The following is a 20,599-nucleotide window of genomic DNA, read 5'->3' as shown; positions in this document are numbered from 1 at the left end:
CAGTGAGGTTTGGCAGTAGTGTCTGGTTTTGACACGAAGGCAAGGCAAGGCAAAAAAAAATAAATATATTATCATGTGAATTCAGTGATGTGGACTCAAGTGCTGAGCAGCCACAGACGCAAGACAAGATGATGAACTACCAAACCTTATAAAACTCACTTATGATGCACAGGCAACGGGTGCTAGAGGGCCAAGATGATCAAAGTTAAAACCCAGGGAAGACGGGAATAATTACATAGAGAGGTGGTATCTATGTATGTGTGTGTTTTTTATTTAGAACTCCACTTCTTTGTGTGGGCTATATTTGGTAGTAGTTTCACACACAGATGTCACAAATTACTTCTAATTACATAATGTAAAAATATCATTAAGAGGTCCTGTTTTGCACAGACAAACTAATAAATACTGCAAGAAAATGGTGGATCTGACACTGGGACTGAATTGTAATGAGCAACACAGCTCTTTTGATTAAAATAATGAGGTAAGCCTGCAATAAAGAATCAAGTACTATACGTTTGTCTGTCTTCGACCACTGGTACTTTCATATTTCAATCAAACCAGACTGCAACTCATCTTTCAAGGGGTGTTGGTGGACAAACTAAGCATTTAATTGCACTCGAGTTTGTTTTAATCTAACTAAAACTCTCAAATGTGTCTGTTACATGTTGTGAACCTGATAATGTATCTTTTAAACATGCTTAATACCTCAAACTGTAGAATATAAAAGTATAGGTTCCTCTCTTTAAGTTTTGATAGCCAAATATAAGGGAATGAATGCTTACGCACTCCATTCTTTTTAGTTTTACATTTTTCTTGTATGACAGAGCTGTAAGTGTGATGATAATTTAAAAGAGCACAAAAAACAGTCATTTCTCATATATATATCAATCATATATGTATATATATTTGTTTGAGAATGGCACTGACTAGACACATTTAAGTTAAGTACCATCTGTTAATGCAGTTTTAAAGTGTCTTATCAACCAGAAACTTTTAACATTTCTGACTCCACCTGCACCCAAATAACCTTTTTCATGTTGTTTTCAGGCTTCATTTAAGTAAGTGAGAAAGTAATTTGTCAGCTGGAACCCCAAAATACCAGCTGTGCTTGCTGCAAGATTTGTGTCAAAACTGTTGCAAAGTGTGCATGCAAAGAGAGCATTTCCCTAAACACACGACAAGGCTTTCTTCAGCTAGCTGAGGATTACATGAAAATTAGATGGTTATTAAGGGTGAGATTCTGGGTCTGCACCCTAATTGTGGTGATGCAGCATGTTGAGATGGAAAGCAGAGCTTCTCCTGATCCCTGGTGAGATCCTGGTTAATGAGGCCTGGTGTACACCTCCTGCTGTCCACCTCTTATACATCACCTACCCTCCCCCTTTCTCCACCTGTGTATGGTTTCAGCTGAGCTGTGCATGGCTGTCCAGAGGTGCTGGTTTAGGCACAGACAGTGTTATATATATGCATGATGTGCGATATAAAATGCAAGAGTGCATAATATAAGGTTTTCTGGTGTTTACATGTTATTCATTCTTCTTTAATTAATACTGATTCTGAATAATCTTCACATAATGAGAACACTTTGACTACATTATTGATGCATTTTATCGTGAAATTCACTCAGGGAGTTGTTTTTCGTCTGACTTTAAGGAATTCAGGGGAACTGGCAGGAAACTCAACAAACTAAAATAATAACTGCAGACCACTCTTGAAGACTTCGTAGGTGTAACCTGATTGCAACAATCAGCATTTGAATGACACCCACAACGAATTCAGTTTGTATACAGGACTTTTGCTTTGTCTTCCCTCAGTGTTGCCACCTCTTGAAAGAAATTGAAAGGGACAGAGTGTATTTCCTGTTAAAGGATCTTATAACTGTGCCTAGACAGTTGCATCTGGTGTGCTGCAATCAAACCAATCATGGTGGTTGATGGTCAATGATTGCTTTCAGATTGGCTTCCTCTCACATAGCTCTCTCTTTTTTTTTCTTTTAACGGACACCTGCTATAGCTTCAGGACTGTGAAATCAGTGGAAGATAGACAGAGGGCTGGAGAACCATCTGCTGTCACTGTGAAATCAGTTTCACAGCTTTGGATCATCTCTAGTAATTGGACTCCAATTAGACTGCTTAATAATGCACCTATAAAGTCTAGCTGATAATTGTCCATATTTATCTAATATTATTAAAAATGTATATATTTTTGTTACTCCCCTGTCACCTCCCCTTTTACAGTCCCTGTATCTCCTCAAAAGCACATATTCAAACACTATTACCAGCTGTTTTCACTTGGTGTCATCTGAAACAACATGCCAGAGAAGCCCAGGTCCTGGGGCAGAGAGATAGCATTGCTGCCACAGTGGTTATATGTTAGTCAATTTGAAATACACAGAAAGGAATCTCTCTCATGTGACTTCGGGTCAGCAGAGCGTGACCAACTGCAAGCTCGCCAAGAATGGTTGGTCACACATGAGAGGGCAGGAGACAGGCAGAGGCATGAACAGGGGCGTCATTGCTGTCAGATGTGTACACCTCAGCTGCAGACATGCCAAGGATGCTGATTCTCACCCTCCCTTTTGACTAATTGACCCTGAGGTGACATGTCAGAAGCCCGAGTAGGAACAACATATGAACTCCTAAGCGGTTGTTTGGAGAACTCTTGTTACTGAGGTGAAGTTCTGCAGAAACAAGAAACTGCAGCTTGACTTTCTCACACTGAAGGGGGAGAAACATTAACCCAGTCAGGGCCCGCTGTGTACTTCATATGAAGTGGATGCCACTCTGCTATTTACTGCCAGTTCAGCAAGAAAAACACATGATCATCATTTGTAATGTTTTTTCTGGCAATGTTTTTAGACTTTTAGTTCTGCTTTTAAAGAGTAGTACAAGAACATTGAAGAATGAACAGGTAGATGTTGACAGCTGATAGCAGTTACTCATGCTTGCAAATGGCCTCAGTTAACAAAAATTAACTGAGGGCAATTCGCTGTCGAGACTGATGCTCATAATGTGTTATTGCATTTGTTCAAGAGCTCTTAGTTTCTACAGAATGAACTCTTCATGAAGGGTACATTAGAGTAGAAGTACTAACAAGCACACATGCCAAACTAAGCTGTGATAAAATTAACCAACTGTAGTTTTGTCTGTTTTATTCGCAGCCCCTGGACTATGAAACCAAGAAGGCATACACCTTTAAGGTGGATGCCTCCAATGCTCATCTGGATCCACAGTTTCAGAGCTTTGGGGCCTTCAAAGACACAGCAACAGTGAAGATTAACATTTTGGATGTGGATGAGCCCCCGGTGTTCAATAAGCCCTCCTATGTGATGGATGTGTACGAGGACACACCCGCAGGCACCATCATCGGAGCGGTGACGGCACAGGATTTAGATGCCAGCAGCAGCCCAGTCAGGTAAAGTGAAAGTGTTCCTGTTCTAAAAGAGCACACCGTGTAATATGATGGTGTTAAACCAAATTCCTTTGATATAAGTTTCCATAGATCTCGGAATTAAACGCTGCATATTGTGTCAACAGTTTGCTCACAGTAGAAAACAATGTCTTGGTCTCAGTTTAAAGGAAAGTTATTCATTTGTGAATGACATGGAAGTGTTATTAAGTTACACATTTAATATCTTTCAAATGCTATAGTTAAACTTTTGTTTAACCTTTGTTCACTCAGATTTTTAAGACAATTATTAAAATGTTATTTCAAAGACAAGCACAACAAGAAGATCCATTTTAAGGAATTACTGTAATAATGATCCAAAAGTACCGTTAATGACACCAAATGGACTGGATGTAATTCATCTATGGATCTCACTACCCTTTGTTTTCCTATTCACTCAAACAAAGAGACATAAATATCTAGTCAAGTAACTTGAGTAAATTTCCACAATATTAATTCTACCAGCCTATTGTAGTGTTAGGGTGCCTCATTAAAGGAAACAGGATCACCAGGGGTGCCATTTGTTCTCTGACTACAGATGCTTTGGGTCCTGTGTAGAATGTTGCATCTGTGGATGCAGACTATGTTGTGGTTGATCAGCCATAGAGCAGCTTTGGTGGTGCGCATTATCTTGTTTGAGGGGGCTGCTGCCTTTGGGGCAATTGGGGAGTGGGGAACAGCATTGTCATGTGGGAGGAGAGTGCTTCACCTGTAAGAATATTTTGGTAAATTCCAGGAACCAAGTTTTCCCAGAACAGTGATTTGGAGACCTGACATTTAAGTGGTTTTGATTATATCTTAGTTTAGGGATAAGGACAGAATGTGCATCACAGTTTTAGCAATTCAGAGATTCTTTTCATATAGAGATGTACATTATTTGAGTTATTTTAGTCTGTAATGTGAAATAGATTAATTTATCTAAATGCACATTTCCATCTTTAGAAGCCTCATTTTTGGAACAAGTAAACCGTCATTCCATTGAGGATAAAGGAGAAATGGGAGAAATACTAAGTAAGTGCAGCCAGTGATTGAAGGTTTTAAATATCGAATACATCCATCAACGTCTGCAGTCTCCATTAATCAATGTTGTCATAGCTTTAATTGTGAGAGTTTTGTCAGCTTTACTCATCAGGTTGAGGACTAATCAATCTATGTAGAACATTTGACTATGTCATCTGAAACCCTGCAAGCATCATCTGTTGTTCAGGTCAGCACTTTTTGATCACACTGTGCAACGTGGAGGCAATATTTTATCTTTACTAGTGGGTTGATTATGCATATTTGGACCTGATATGGATCTGGATCCCTGTGGTTTCCATGCAGACAAGTTTACTCTTTAAAGTCCTTTTAAGATTAAATGAATTCTACTGAAAAAAAAAATTACTTAAAATTGCGTGAAATTAATTGAATAAATTAAATCTTATTTTCTTATTTCTTAAACAAAAACATCATAGAAACAACACGAACAACACGACTGTAATTAGCTCTCCTTACTGTATAGTTACTAATGGTGGCCTCCGAGATTGTTTACTTAGTGGGGTAATTTCCACTTTAGGCTTTTTAGATTTGAGTATCCATCATGATAATCTGAGGATTTCTGGTTCAGCACTAAAGCGATTTACCTCTAACCTTTAAAGGTTTTTTGTTGCAACTGATTACATTGCATCATGTCTTGCACTTGTTACATGTTGGGGTGACTAGGGGATCTATACTACTTTAACCTGTTTTACATTCTTCATATATGCTCTCTTTAAGCTACACATTGGCAAAGTATGGTCCGAGGACCAGGAACAGACCAATCTTTGCCTCAATAGTCTTATATGAAGACAAATGAATGAAATACAGCAACTAATTGATTAATCATAAGGTGAGGGAAATGTGTAGCTATTATACTGGATTTGAGCTGAGGGCACTCTTTATAATTTGAGTAACTTTTTTTTTCCTTGCCAGGCAAGTAATACAACTGAAACAGTTATTTGACTGTGAGGCATATTGTGCTGATATTTCAATTTAATTCATTGTGTTGCCCTTTGACAGCTTCAGCTAAGTTAATATGACCCTCTGAAAAAATCATTTCTGGGGTTTACCCCTAATCAGGGGTACAATCGCTCGGCTTATAATAGATAATGCAAAATTATTTGCAAATAACTGCAAGGTCCTCTACACCAAACTGACAATCGGTAATCAGGACAGCCTTGATAGTCGCTTGGAGCCTTGGTGAATTCACTCTCTTGTTTCTTCAGATTGCAACACAGTGTCTGTGCTGTCACAGCCCATCAATGTATCTTTCAGCCAATTCAACATGTTGAATGTGGTTTCTCCTTATTTTTTTGTCTCTGACTCTTTCTATCATATTTCATAACTAACAGTCTGAGCTTTTCCATCGCCTCTCTGGCAACAAAGTTCTCACTAGCTTTTTCCTCAAACGATACAGAACAATGGTGATAAGCTAGCATTCCGCTGTTTATATTCTTATCTCTTTTTATTTCCTTGTTGAATATTGTAAAGAGATTGCCACCCCCTTCTGTGCTGGAGTTACATCATCTTGTGCAGGCATAGATGACATGCCCAAGCTGACAGTTGGATGTGGGTTTTGTACTTCATTCAGGTGTTTTAATTTTTGACTCAAACACTGGCTACAGGTTCTTCATGTTGGTTTGGTGTATAAGCGCGCTTATGGTGGGTTTTTTGATAGCCAGTTGAAACTTAATCCAACTACAGGTATTTTCACTGGAAAAACAGCGTATATACTGCCTCAATTATCTTCCCGGCTGTTAGAAATGGTATGTCCTGCTTTTTTTATGTCACCAAGCTTCCACTGTAACTCTTCTTCTTGGTGTTTAAACCAAAACGATGTTACCCATTTATAGGTCTAAAGCTGCCGCAGCACTGCTTACCAAAAGCTGTCCTTATTGCTCTGCTTATATAGCTATATTTCCAATCAAATTCAGGATTCAGGTCAATATTTTGCTCCTGAGCTTAAAATTTAAAAAAGAAACCTGGTCCCAGGATACATCAGTGAACTTTGAAAGCCTTATATTCCTACTTCAGCCCTTAGATATTTTGATCAAGGCACACTAGTTGTTCCTTGCTGTCGACTGAGAACAGAAAGAGATTGTACATTTGCTGTCCCGGTCCCAGACTGTGGAACGCGCTTCCTCTGGGAAACAGGACAGCAGAATCTCAAGAGTGCTTTAAGTCACAGCCAAAGATCCATTTCTTGAAAAAGAGTTTTGTGTCTGACTTACCATGTTCAGGATCCGTGATGTTTCAGTAAGCGACTTGTTCCATATATTTTCACTTTTTTCTTTTTGCCTGTGTTTTTATGTGAAACACTTTGTAACCCAGATTTTGATAGGTGCTATGTAGATAAGACATACTTACTTATTATTAATCAACATCTTCTCTGCCTCATGAATATGTCCCGAAACCTACGTACAGCACTGCTGCTCTCCCTCTCCTTGGTAATTATTAGGTAGGACTTTTAAAATCACAGTTCAGTTTTATAGATCTGACATGCCTCACTAAGCTCCTGATTTATACTCTAAGCTAATCATTCTTTTGTCTCCTGCAGTCTCTCTGTTCATGTGCACACATTACCCATGTGCACACTCACGTGCCGGATCCTTGTTTCTAACCATACAACTTCAGCTGAAGATAACAATAGTCTTTCCTTTGCAAAGACAAAAGAAAGTGCATTTTTAAAAATGTACGAGGAATGCTTTTAAAATGTATTAGCCACTCTTTCTCAGGTTGATTGCCTCATAGTGACGCTACTGTGAATGCGAATCACCAGTGTTAGGCCTAAATGGCAAAAATAAAAAACCTGTTGCATGGATGCAATAAAACATGGTTGTTTTATTATGAATATTTCATTCTAGAGAAAACAAAAGAAACAGCAGAGGCGGAGATTTGTTCAACAGAAAGCTAATGCCCTCTGCTCTCTGGATCTCCACTTTGTCTCCAGCCCTTTAAATATTCATCAGTACCGCAGATGACATTGTTCATTTGTACACTTTGAGAGAGCAGCCTTGCATCCTCCACCTCAAAACAATAGACCCGATGACCCATCATGCATAGCGAATCATGCTTTTAGACTTTAGACCGTACTGAATTGGCTATTTAGCAGTATAGAATTGCGTTATCTCCACCTGACAGAAGAGAGGGGCATCATGAATACTGCATTGTTGACTGATTCTAAAGAACTTCCTAAAGTTACAGTGAGTTTTAAAGAGGAAAAGTTTGGCCCCATCTTTAACTAAGAGGGTAATATCACAAGCCACCAGACACTGAAGAGCCACACCGAACACAGAGTTTAAAACTCTACCCCAACAGCACCATAAACTCTAAAGATCAATGATTGTGGAAAATAAAGTGAAACAATCCGTACCCTTTTCTGAAATTACCATGTGCATTGTGTTTGATGCTCACACGGAGGTAATTAACATCACTGGACTTCAAAGAAGGTGATAAGACTAATTAATTTTCATATCTACAGCTGTCAAAACAGAGTTAAGTAGATGCTTTGGATCTGTGATTCCTTTCTTTTGACTGGTGATTATATCAGTTTAATTCAAAAGTAACTAAGACCCATTACAACTAAAACAATTTCTAAAATGTTTTCTGCCCCACGTGTACATAGCATTTTATTTTTTTTATCTTTGCCTTTCAACCTGGGAGACTGTGGGAGAGCTTATAAAGTTTCATTGTCTTGTTGAAGGGAATTTTAACATTATATGCAATTAAACCTGTAGTCTTCATGCCATCAATATGGTCCTTTTAGTCACTGAAGCACACAGAGAGTGAATCATATGCATCAGGAGCAACCTGATTCCAGGATTACCCCTTCTACAAAAATGAAAAAAAAGAAAAAAAGTGTTTTGCCCTGAGGAAAAATTGCAATTCATTGATCTTTTGAACTCTTGATGGGAGTTTGGCTGCAATATTTATCAAAGAGAATCACACTAAACTGTTTCAGCCCAATCTTGTTCACTTTATGGGTGCATGCAACACAGAGTTACAGACAAGACATGGAAAAATATTGAAACTGAAACCAAAAGTGGTTTTGTCATCATTCTCATTAGTCTAAAAGACTATAGGGGGTGCATATGCACTGGGTTTGTTTGTTGTAATGACTGAGTTGAGTCCGGTTTCAGGTTCTGTGATATAGAAAACAAGCATGATAAATATTCATGTGAAATAGCCTTTTAAGATCAAAAAGCTTGTCACAAGAAAGAAAACAAATGCCAGAATGGTGGCGTAGTAAGGCTATTCTTTATAGGAAAAGTCCAGGCTCAACCCCATGAGAAATTAAGCATCTGCTCTGAGGAAGCGCCCATGGGCAAGGCGTTGAATTCTCATCCTATGACCTTGTGAAGGAGAATAAAATATTATTTTTCTCCTGACAGAATGCCACAGACGATTGTAAAATTATTAATGAAAAATGGCCTGTAAAGATCAAATAGCATGGTATGATGAATGGTGCTGTCACTGACATGTGGTTTGGTTTCAGATCCCTTTTTCTCTATGGTTTGCATTCAGAGCAGCTGGGTAAGACCAAATATGCACTTCACAGAGAGGACCAGACCTACTACTCTTAGACACCAAACAGAGATTTCGATGTCTTTATTGTTCATTGGCTGTGAGAGATTGATACACTTTCAATAGTGCCTAAAATTCATTTATGATCCCAAGAAAATCATTAGCTCAGCATGGCCAAACGTGAGCTCCATTACCAGATTGGAATGTGTGTGCAATCGTCAGCACATTTTCTGGAAATGACCATTCAGAATGAGTAATGAAGGCTACTTCAACATCACATTACACCTAACTCATATACATGAGCCCAGAGGGGGAGTCGCTGTGGTTTAATTCTCTGGTTTATGTTAAAAACGGATGCCGCTAAACAAACATTTTCTTTCAGGTATTCCATTGACTGGAGGAGTGACTTGGACAGCTACTTTGACATCGATCCAGTGGAAGGAACGATTTCCACAAACGAGCTGCTTGACAGAGAGAGCATCGCCCAGCACAACATCTCCATTGTAGCAACCAAACTTAGTAAGTATGACAATGAGATCAGTTGTTATTCATGTAGGTGTCGTTGACCTTCCCCCACCATAATCTGTGTGAAGGATTTAAAACACTTTTACTGAAGTCAATACTCAATTCCCTTTTCTTGGAAAGGTTTATAGGTGACTATAAACCATGATGGCTCTCCCGGGGGAATGTGTCTTCAGGACATTGTCTCCTCTCGCATACTTGCTGCAACAGTGTTTTCATTTTTAACAGCCTTTTCAAAAAAAAAAAAAAAAACATTTGATAGCGTTGGCATTGAAGGGAACTCTCCTTGCCAAAGTCAACTTTTACTTACTTCTCTGTAAAATGTACAGCTTCCAGAGTTTTACAGCAAGCAGATGCTGCATACTGTGAGTCAAGCTTTAGCAAGATGGAACTAATGCAGAGCTGTGGCTTTAAGACATGTCATCAAGCTAATTATGTTTTTATGGAGGAACTAGAGCAAATTTCCGGATAAATAAGCAAATCCATCGTCATCAAGTCATCAAATCTGCTAAGAACCGTCAAAGTCATTATCCCAGAGGCAGGCTGGTGCTCAATCAAAATTACACACGCTTTATATTCATTAGGACAGACTGTGAAATATGGGCTGTTAAAACTTGAGTCATTGTCGCCTTGGAAACTGATATTACTCACTTCCCCTCAAGGTCATATCAGTGACATTCTAATTGTGTTTTCAGTGAGCGTGTGCGTGTTTCCTTGTGTGACTTTTGTGCATTAAGTGTCACAAAATTAGAGGATGAGGTAGACTGAAAGGATGCAGCGTAGCAGGACGCAGATGGGACTTTAATAAGCCCGTTATATGTTCGGTGTGTCATATTTGGTGGAGGAATGAAAGCGTTTTCTGCTCATTTTGCCCCTTACATGCCCTTTTTTTTATCAATTCCCCGCCTCCTCACTGGGTAGACCTTCTCAGGGGACTAATGTTTTGACAGTTTTACTCAAAGGAGAGAAGAAAAAAAAAGTTAGAGTAAATGTTCAAACTAATTGCTGGGCTAGTTCAGAAAGTACAGAGATAAAGCCAGCAGTTCATGTGTCCCAGCTTGAGTTCAAATCTCTTTCTGACCTTGAGTTCGTTTTGGCAGAACTTTGCGTTCTGGGTATTGAAAGGCTGCTATGGCTCCTCTGTGCTGCAGTCTATTGTCATTGCTGGGATGGTGTCAGTCTATTATTTGGGTTTTAAACCATGAAGAGCAACAATAAATGCTGAGGCAAAGATACCTTCAGTGCCCTGACAAATAATGCATTTGCTAAGGAGAAGTCATGCACATAAACAACGATATTCTGACTTATCAACTTTCTCGAGCAGCTTCGGTTAAGCAGTTAAGTCATTGTACACCTCTGGATTTGATCTGCCTTAATACTCTGTCCTTGCTTCTTCTGAGCAATTATTCGTCCAACAATATGTGTTGTTGGATGACACTCTCCTTGAACACTTTTATTACATAATGACTTTTCACTTTGCAAACCTTGGAGATCAGTCCAGTCATCTCAAGAAACTGCAGTCATGCAGCATAGCTGTGTGTGTGCGGCTCTCCTGATGTACAGTGCAAAGCAGAGGGTGTGCTAAATAAGGACTAGAGCTGGATTAACACTTTTTGCTTTTTGGCTTTTAAACCCAGAGGCAATTCTTGGGGAGTCAAAGTAAGAGGGGTAGATCTATTAAATGCAATAATAACCTCAGCAGGAAGCAATTAGAAAGCACACTCACTCCCTACTTACACAAAATGAATTTAGTTACACACTTATCATGGAGTTTTGTGTCGTGAGTTTGCTTGCTTATTCTGCATGCAGCTGCACTTTTAACATATTAATTTCCACAAGTAATCTTTCTATCTTTGCTTGATTGCTTGCAAAAATGAGGATTATTTTAATAAAATCAGCTTAATTAAAAAAAAAAGTAATGTGCAGTAGTGAAGCAGAGTATGTAGGCAACTTTATTACTAATCTCTGAAGCATTCGACAGCAATGAATGATTTTGATTCACCATTTAAATAAACAGAGCATAAGTTATTGCCTTGCTCATGCAAGGCAGATCTGATTGCAACTACTGTACCATTGCTCCATCTAGTGGTTTGAATGATACATCACCTATAACAACACCAGGTACAGAGATGAGTTTTCGAAATGAGAGAACATTGTACATTTCAGCACCCATAACTTTGAGACTTTAAAGATAAATATTTTAGATAGTACTGCTGAAGAAAACAGCTTTTCTGAGACCTGTCACCCAAAAGTCTGAGTGTCTTTGCTGGGTGAACATAAATGTTAGTAGTTTTGAGAGCGTGGAGCAGCAAATCCCATGCTCTGTAACATAACTCGGTGGGAAGATTGCTTTTTCTATCAAGGTCAGACACAGGTTACCAATTGAGCCGTGGCTGCTTCGCCAATCCTTTTGAGATGACTCCACGTACCCCCCTCCCCTCTTTCGAAGCATTCTTCCCAAACACCCACCCACACATTCACCCACGCAGATACTGTGTATACCTCTGCTGTGGCACTTGCACAAACAAGCACACACCAAGTCTCCCACTGCGCAGCAAAACCCATTCCCACATCAAATCCATAAACTTTACCTTTCACGCGAAGAGAACATTTCCCCATTGTGCCCCTGCAGAGAGGCAACACTGGAACAAACAACCCTGAATTCAAGTTAGTCCCTCTCATGGGGGCTTTCACGCTGTAATTACAGTCCTGCACATCTTATGGCTCAAACCAGAGTGGAAATGGTTTCTGAAGAGGGAGAATATGAACATGTACTGTATCCTTAATTCTCATTTGCACCATTAATCAAAAGCATCATGCAGCTGTGGCATCGTGGTGGACTGTGTGCATCACCATGTTCTAGATGTAGTGGAAATTTCCAGCATTTAACAGTGACTCACACTGTGTCAGCTTCCCTACTTCGATTCAAGGACACTCTGACTGTACATTCAGGCCTCTTTAACCACTCGTCCATCTCACTGAAATAAACCTGTAAGCTTTGGCTTGTTACAAGGTTGTAGTACTCCAGAAATCCACATGGTGTCAGTGCTGTGGAAAAACAAATAGTAAAAGTGCTGTGTTTTTCTCTCCAGACAGTCCAGTTCTGACCAGCCGGGTGGCCGTCACTGTCCATGTGTTGGACATCAACGAGTTCCCCCCAGAACTGGCCAGCCCCTATGAAACCTTTGTGTGTGAAAATTCCAAAGTGGGACAGGTATGTTCACATTTACTTGCTTTCTGTGCATGTTAGGTGCTCATGCCATAAAGCACAACTAATTTTCCAATATTAAGAAGTGTTGATTTTTCAGTGAAATGACAGCTGCTGATTGGAGTGTTTATGCTCCATCATAGCTGATATGGCTTTAGGCTGCTTGCTGAAATACAACTAAAAGGTGTAAAATTGAATGTGAAAGGTGATGATTTATATCAACACCATAAAATTGTTACTGTTTACACTGTTTTGGCAGAGATATACGTTGAATTCATGGTGTGTGGAGATCAAATTAAGTGATATTTTTCTGCTTTTTGGAGCACCACATTGCAGTTATAAATACACATGTGTGGAACTCACATAACCATCCACTAGATTCTGCTTCTTCACTCAAAGTCACTCCAATAAATCTTTTTATTTCAAGGGAGTACTTATCACCAAGAAGTTTGAATTGAAATCTTGAATCGATTGTGTCAAAGTGTTCGGTTCAGCTGGAGAGGTGATCATAAAGCGCAGCAGTGCTTTGCATATCTGGAACTCAGAGTGCAATTTCAGATGATATATTTTAGATGCAGAGGAGAATTTGCCTGTGTGCATTGTAAACCACCTGCGCCTGTAAATTAGCCCATTAACTGAAATCTATATGCAGTTAGCGTTGTAAGAAAACAGCTTCTTTGGCAGTCTATCAAATCAGTGCAGACGCCTCATCACATTGAAGATGTTTGGCCGCTCCTCAGGCCCATTGCAATCAAAAACAACGGCTGTGCCCTTCATTTGAAGGCATCACTGTCTTCCTCGGCATGTGAATTTTGCTGCGTTTTCTTCCTGCATGATGAGTCAAGACACTGTGATTTGGGAATGAGAACACACTGACCTCAAGAGAGATACAAGCCATTAAATTTATTAAAGACAGCCTTTTTAAAGAGAAGCTCTGCTAAAATTGTGCTTCTAATCACTTTACATGAATGTTCAGCCTTTACAATATAAAATTATGAATGTTTTGCAAGAGATTTTTTTTCTTATTTATTTGCTCACTGAAAAATGTTTCTGAGTGCTTACAATTTTGTGTACTTGTGAATGTTTTTGTCACATCAGAAACAGATGTAGAAATTAAACATATCACTGGCATGCAAACTTTGGGCACCTATGTTATTAATTCTGACTCACTCTGATTTATTTCAATTGTTGTTTACATTTGAACCCTTTATGGTTTCAGAAATAACAAAAAAGGAAATGAACTTGAAGCAAAAGTTACTGTTGGAAACCCTGGATGATTAGTACTTAGTAACAAGGCAAAGCAGATATAGTTATACCTTCACTTAAAACATTAAATCTATTTTAAACAAAATGTGTCATGCATAGAATAAGAAACACTTTATGAAAGAGTAAATTTAAAAACGAGTAAAGGTACAGTGCAGTGAAAGTAACCATTCAAAAGTAATTTAATTTAATGCAATCAATTAAATGCAATGGAAAACAGGAAATTCTTAATATTCAGTTAAACAGAAACACGACTTGACACAGACCTGAGGTTCATAACAATTGCAAGCAGCTTCCCCGTGTTAAGCTCTAACTCTGGGGACATTTAGCAAACCTATTCTCGATGAGTGGAAGGTTCATAATATATCACATTTTTTACTTGGATTCAGGCCCTAAACTAGTTATACCTTTATAATCCAATAGCACTATTTAAAATAAAACCTTTTCACAGACAGGAAGCCAGTGTAGAGACCTCAGAACTTGAGTGATATGTTCCACTTTTCTGGTCTTCGTGAGGATTTGAACTACAGTGCTCTGCATCTGCTGCAGCTGTTTAATAACTCTTTTGGGCAGACCAGTATTCAAGTCTACAAAGGAGAAATGCATGGACCAGCTTTTCTGAATCACTCTGAGACACAAGTCTTTAACTCTTGGAATATTCTTCCGGTAATGTGAGACTGACTTCATAATTGACTTTATATGTCTGTGAAGGTTCAGGTCTGTAATAACAGCCAGATTTCTGTCTTGGTTTGGGATTTTTAAGATAAAACCCTGAAGTTGTACAAAGACAATAACTTGTTTTTGTTTAATTAAACTAGATTTATAAAACTCTTGGATAACTATGGTTATGCAGATTTGTGAGCTACCAGAAAAACTATTGGAACATATTTTGTTGCTTTGTGTGTAATGTCCCTTTTGCCAAGTATTGCACTTTTCCCTAAAAAAGCTTCTACTTCTGTGAATGTCACAGGCTGTCTTACCTTGCTCATTTGAGGTTCATTGAACAACCCTTTTTTTCACGTCATACCATATTCGTTGAGCCAATTAGGCAGGGCACACCCTGGACAGGTCACCAGTCCATCACAGGGCCAACGTAGAAACAAATAACCATGCACACCCACAGTTGCTTCTACTGTCCATTTAGAATAACCAATTAACCTGACATGCAGCACTGTGGGAGGATGCCAGAGTACCCAGAGACAACCCAAAGGAAGAGCATGCAAACTACACACAGCTAGGCCCATTCAAACTGGAAAGCCTCTTGTTGTGAGGCAACAGTGCTAACCACCACACCACTGCACACTACTTCAAATCTTTCAGCTCCCATTTCTTATTTACATTAAAAACTGATAAAACATTTATCTGAAAATGCTTTGCTGTCTTCTCACAGCCTTCTCCTGTAACGTTCAGAGTGCTTGGCAGCTGTGTGGAGGAGCTAATGGCCCGTGATTGTTGGGGAAAGGTTTAAGGAGTCGGATTATTTACAAAGCTTGAAATTTGCATCCTCTGGCCTTTCCAAGTGATGACTGTGATCTAGCCATGCCTTCTATCTAAATCTAATTAAGGTCTGACACCTTGGCAAAGGTTATCCGATATCTCAAACCCTGTGGGGTGCCCAAGACTTTTTTGCCAGGTGATCTTTCCCCCTTTTCTGTCTGAAATTGTTCAACACAAAAATAATACACTTAGAGTACCAAAAATGTATTTAGATTAATGCCATTTATCAATTAGTCCATACTCTACCCACTTTGAACATGCATTTCCACTGTACGTGATGACTTATTCAGAATTCTCAAATAAGAGTGAAAGGCATATTAAATGACTAGAATCTTTTTTCAGTCATTTAGAAACAGATGATTTAACTTGTTGGTGGAAAAACGGTATCAGAAAAAAGAGAAAAACTTATTAGCTATGCCTCACAACATTTCTTGAGGTTTTTAATCATGACTTTATGGGGGAACACTTCAGAGAGATCACATTTCAGACCAAGTTGTATGTTTTAATAATCAGCATATTCTTACATTCTCTTACATGACGCTCTTTCCCCATTCAGCCTCTCATCCAACAATCCAATCAGTTTATTGTTCCACTGGAAACCAAATATTATGAATTTACAGAGCAATACATTATCAAAAGCTGTTCTAAAAGTACAAAAATAAGTAAATAAATGATTGCTTTACATTTAGATGAGTTCCTATCATCGTGCAGTATGTACCCAATATTTAAGATTCATTCTCCTCTCTGCTTTCATACATCTTGCTCTTTTTATTCCCTATAATCTTCTCCTTTTTATCTCTTGTTTTCCCTTTTCTACTTCTCGTGCATCCTCCATTGCCCTCCATTCTAGAATGTACACTTCCCTGCAGTGTTTCCACAGCATGATTCCACCAGGTGCCGCATGCAGCTGGGGGATGATAAAGAGTTGCGGATCCTTCTCATGTAAAATCTATCACACGTCTCCCTTGATGATTATCTGCACTTACACAGCTGAAAAACATACAAACTGCTTGTTTTGGAGGGTCTCACACTGTGGCACCTCTGATTGAAAATAATCTGTAACCAGGATGAATCCAAGCGAAAGAAGCAACTTATTATTTTTCATGTAAATATGTGGCAACAGCAGGAAGGAGAGGGGAGATTTGCAAAGAAAAAAGACCATAGTTGAGGCAAAGTTATACAGTAGGAATTTTTCATTATTTCATGAATTACTAAGAGTCAGCTGGTCAAGCATGAAATGAGAAAAAGCAGCCTCAAAGGAAACATAAAACAAATCATTTCTTATTGTTGAGGACAACACATTAGGTATATTTAATGTGTTTCTGCTGTTTGAAGTATTTGCTTTGGTTTTTAAAGTGGTGTATTGAAATGCTAAACCACTGAATCAGCCTGTTATGCTGGAGTAATTACATTGATATTTATAGCATTTAGCAAGCAGTCTTATCAAGCTTTACTTACACTGTAGCCACGGGCAGAAGCAAATTGCACAAATTATAAAGTTCTAACATATACAATAGCAACCATTAAAAAGCAGCTGCAGCAGCAACAGCTCCACTGGTGCTCACAAGGAGGCAGGAAGTACTTTTATGTGCAAGAAAAAGAGTTCTGCATGACAGATTTGAATTAAAGAAACCATATTGTGTTGTTTTTTGGGGGGTTTTTGGAGTGGTTGTTGTTTCCCCCTTTTAGTTTGCAACAGTTTTTAAAATAAAATAAAAATCTAAATAATGTGGAAGGCTACAAAGTTTTTTGCACACCAAATCCACATTTGTCCTCCAATGCCATATTCTAAAATAGATAAGATGCTACATTATGTTCACACACTGACTCAGAAATAAAACCCTAAGAAGAAGTTCAATTTCCTGCAGTTTTCTCATCAGTCACTCAGGCCCATTCTATATGTGCATGTCATCATGCAAGATGGCGTCAGATAACTTTTGTTTCCAAGCAACAAAAAGCACTGACAAACAACGAAGTATACAGAGTTGATTATGATGACTTTGAAAAAAAAATTTAGTTCAGGTATAGCCAGCAGGGTATCAAACTAAACCACTGACAGTGTAACTCTGTAGCTCTTTCATAAACAGGTGACATTTTCCTTGCTCCTGATGCCAGTATTTACTCTTTCTTTATCATTGGCAAAGAAGGGAAATTACCACAAAATCCCCTTCTGTATTTCTCTCCATTTTTTGATGATAAGGAATTTATAAATCGATAAAACACTTTGGACTCCATCAATGTAAAATTAATTAGCAAAACATCTGCCTATTGGCTGGTTTAGCATGCCTCAAACAAATATTGAGCAGCTGCCTCGCACCTCACCATTTCTGACCAATCAGCTGACAAATTCGAGCCGTCTGGTCCTGTTAGGAGGAAGTCTTTAAAGAAACAGCTAAAACTGAGCGCTTTAAACAGAAGGTGACAGGAGATGCTGCAGCAATGTCAGTATGAGAAATATTATCTCCTCTAAGTGCATTACAACTTGTAGACTCATCCTAAAAGTCCCCAAAGTTAAATGAATATGTTATAAATTAACAAAACAAGATTACTATCCACAATAACCCTGAAAGAAGCAGAAACTTCAACACTTATAATCACAAGGGACTACTTTGGACTACAAGAAAATGAAAATTGTATTAATATTGTATTTGAAGAAAAAAATTGCAAAGCAGATAAAGTATAATAAAATGTCTTATTTTGTTACTTTGTGCTATTCTAAGTTGAATGGATTAAAATTCATGGATCTTGCACTAGGACACAGCTCAGAACACAGCGTTGTGCTTTGATAATGTTTAATTTACAATTGCCATTATTTTTTACATAACTGATTTAAAGATCAATAGATTAAATACTGATTACATGAAGTGTTACCTGTAGCGCTATATATTCATCACACAGCTAATTTGGTTGCAGGAAATCAATAATGTGAACTGCGCATCTGCTACGGGGAGCACAACAGAACACTCATCACACCTAGTGTCAGGTTTACTCCCCTGCAGGGAATTTTATTCAAATACTGAGAGGGCAAACAGCGAGAGTAACACAGTCAGGGTGATGTAACAAGGCAGGGGGCCTGATTAGTGGCTGCTGCATATGGGAGTTTTGAGGCTGGGGCATGAGGTCTCCAGCAGGTCAAGACCAGTGGGTGAGGAAGAGCACTAGAAATTAGACATCTGTTTTAAGTTGACATTTGGTGTTATTTATATACACATTTTCACATGAAAGCAACATGGTTTGCTAATATGCAGCAGTATGTTAAAGTAGGTGTCGTCCTTCCTTCCGGGATTATGCAACAATTATTGGAGATAAACTTTAATATGAATGCAATATACAAGAAATGGTCTCTGGTCACGACGACTGAGGAAGCTCCAGTGGTCTGAAATTAAGTTAATCCATCACACTATGTGCTGAGGTGATGCTGGTGGTGATGTTTTCAATCAAGTGCTCAGTGGCTATATCAAAAATGACAGGGAGAACAATTCACTGCCTGATTTAAGTGCTGAAAGGTTTATCATGCATTCTGCTCAGTAGTTGTAGTTGGCACTTCTTTTCAGTATGTTTCAGCTTCCAACTGTTACAGTCCAGAAACTATTTTCTGTATAGAATGTTGAAAAGGTTATAAGTCTACCACCAGAAAACCAAACCTCTGACTTAAAGGTTCAAAAATGAATTAAACAAGTGACAGATACAGCATCCATCCATCCATCCATCATCTACCGCTTATCTGGGGGTCGGGTCGCGGGGGCAGCAGCTTTAACAGAGAAACCCAGACGTCCCTGTCCCCGGCCACTTCCTCCAGCTCTTCCGGGGGGACCCCGAGGCATTCCCAGGCCAGCCGAGAGACATAGTCTGTCCAACTTGTCCTGGGTCTTCCCCGGGGTCTCCTCCCCAACATACGTAAGAAAAAAATGATTTTCTTTTAATATTGACTGTGTCCCTCATGTTCATTTTCATCAGGTTATTCAAATCTTCAGCGCAAAAGACCAAGATCTACCAAGTGCTGGACAACAGTTCTCCTTCAGAACATCAAAAGAAGATATAAAGAATAAGAATTTCACCATTCGAGACTTTGGAAGTAAGTATTCTTATAGTTCTACAAAACTTCCACGTAAATCAGTACAGTGTGAAACATTTTGCATCGTCAACCTCTGAGATACTTAAACGAGTCTCAGAACATGTCCTCTTTTGCCAAGTTTTGATGATTGAGACTAGAAATCAAAACATGTAAACCGAGTTGTTTCCTACTGGAGATAATTATTTTTCATGAGAGCATCCATGATTTGTCCACCTCATTTAAATCGTTTGGTATATTTTGCCAAGAACAAAAAGAAAACAGATTCAGATGTATTCATTTGTTACTTTCCTATAGACATTACAGCATACATAGAGATATGTATAAGGATCAGGGTGCAAGTCCCAATTAAAAACAGCATAAAGCATGCATAATATAGAAAAGGGCAGTGTTAAAAACTGTAAATACTTAGATAAAGATTAAATCTCGATGGATGGAAATGTTAAAGTTAAATCACACAAAAAGAGATGAAAAAGTATAAGTGGAATTCAAATTCAAACAACAAACAGTTACAGAATGCTTTTTTTCAAACACAGAAAGAAAGGATGAGCAACCTACCCCATTAATGACACTTCCTTGGCAAAAAAAGTTCTCACAATTGACGGATACACAAGCTTTTTTTCTAAACAGCGCCAAGGTTCCAAAAGTACTGAATGGAACGGGTTAAAAATAAAAAAGAGCGCTTAGCTGGTGGAAAAGAAGCAGCAATAAACATTCTTAAATGACAGGCACAGTTATGACAACACCAAAAATATAGCACTGTAACAATAGCAAATTAATTTGGCGTCAGATACGGCAGTAAATAAAAGCAATAATAATATAAGTGCACCATAAACTCCTCTCACTTCTGTGCACTCACCTGTTTGATCATCTAAAAACCTATCAAGAGGAAGAAGAAATAAATTAGTGGAAACTAGTTGAAGCTACTATAATCTCAAAGGAATGTCACATCTTAGTACTAAAAATAACTTCAAAACATGCAGTCATATGATAAGGCCACACATGACACTTTCCTTTGTGCACTCACCAAGCCCTTTGAAGTCTAACCA

The 20,599-nt window shown here is 38.6% G+C and overlaps 1 protein-coding gene across 1 annotated transcript in view; it reads left to right on the top strand.

Moving 5' to 3' along the window:
* The window catches only part of LOC140284824 (cadherin-12-like), a 97,780-nt gene that overhangs the window by 70,296 nt on the left and 6,885 nt on the right, over nucleotides 1-20,599 (top strand). The window contains exons 7-10 of the mRNA XM_072378824.1: nucleotides 3,161-3,414; nucleotides 9,371-9,507; nucleotides 12,603-12,724; nucleotides 19,436-19,553. Of these exons, the coding sequence (XP_072234925.1) occupies nucleotides 3,161-3,414; nucleotides 9,371-9,507; nucleotides 12,603-12,724; nucleotides 19,436-19,553 (631 nt within the window). The remainder of the gene's footprint in view (nucleotides 1-3,160; nucleotides 3,415-9,370; nucleotides 9,508-12,602; nucleotides 12,725-19,435; nucleotides 19,554-20,599) is intronic.

This window comes from Leuresthes tenuis, unplaced genomic scaffold, assembly GCF_036924035.1.
Source record: "Leuresthes tenuis unplaced genomic scaffold, fLeuTen1.0.hap1 SCAF_24, whole genome shotgun sequence".
Taxonomy (NCBI): domain Eukaryota; kingdom Metazoa; phylum Chordata; class Actinopteri; order Atheriniformes; family Atherinopsidae; genus Leuresthes; species Leuresthes tenuis.
This window is presented reverse-complemented; position numbering and strand designations above follow the sequence as displayed.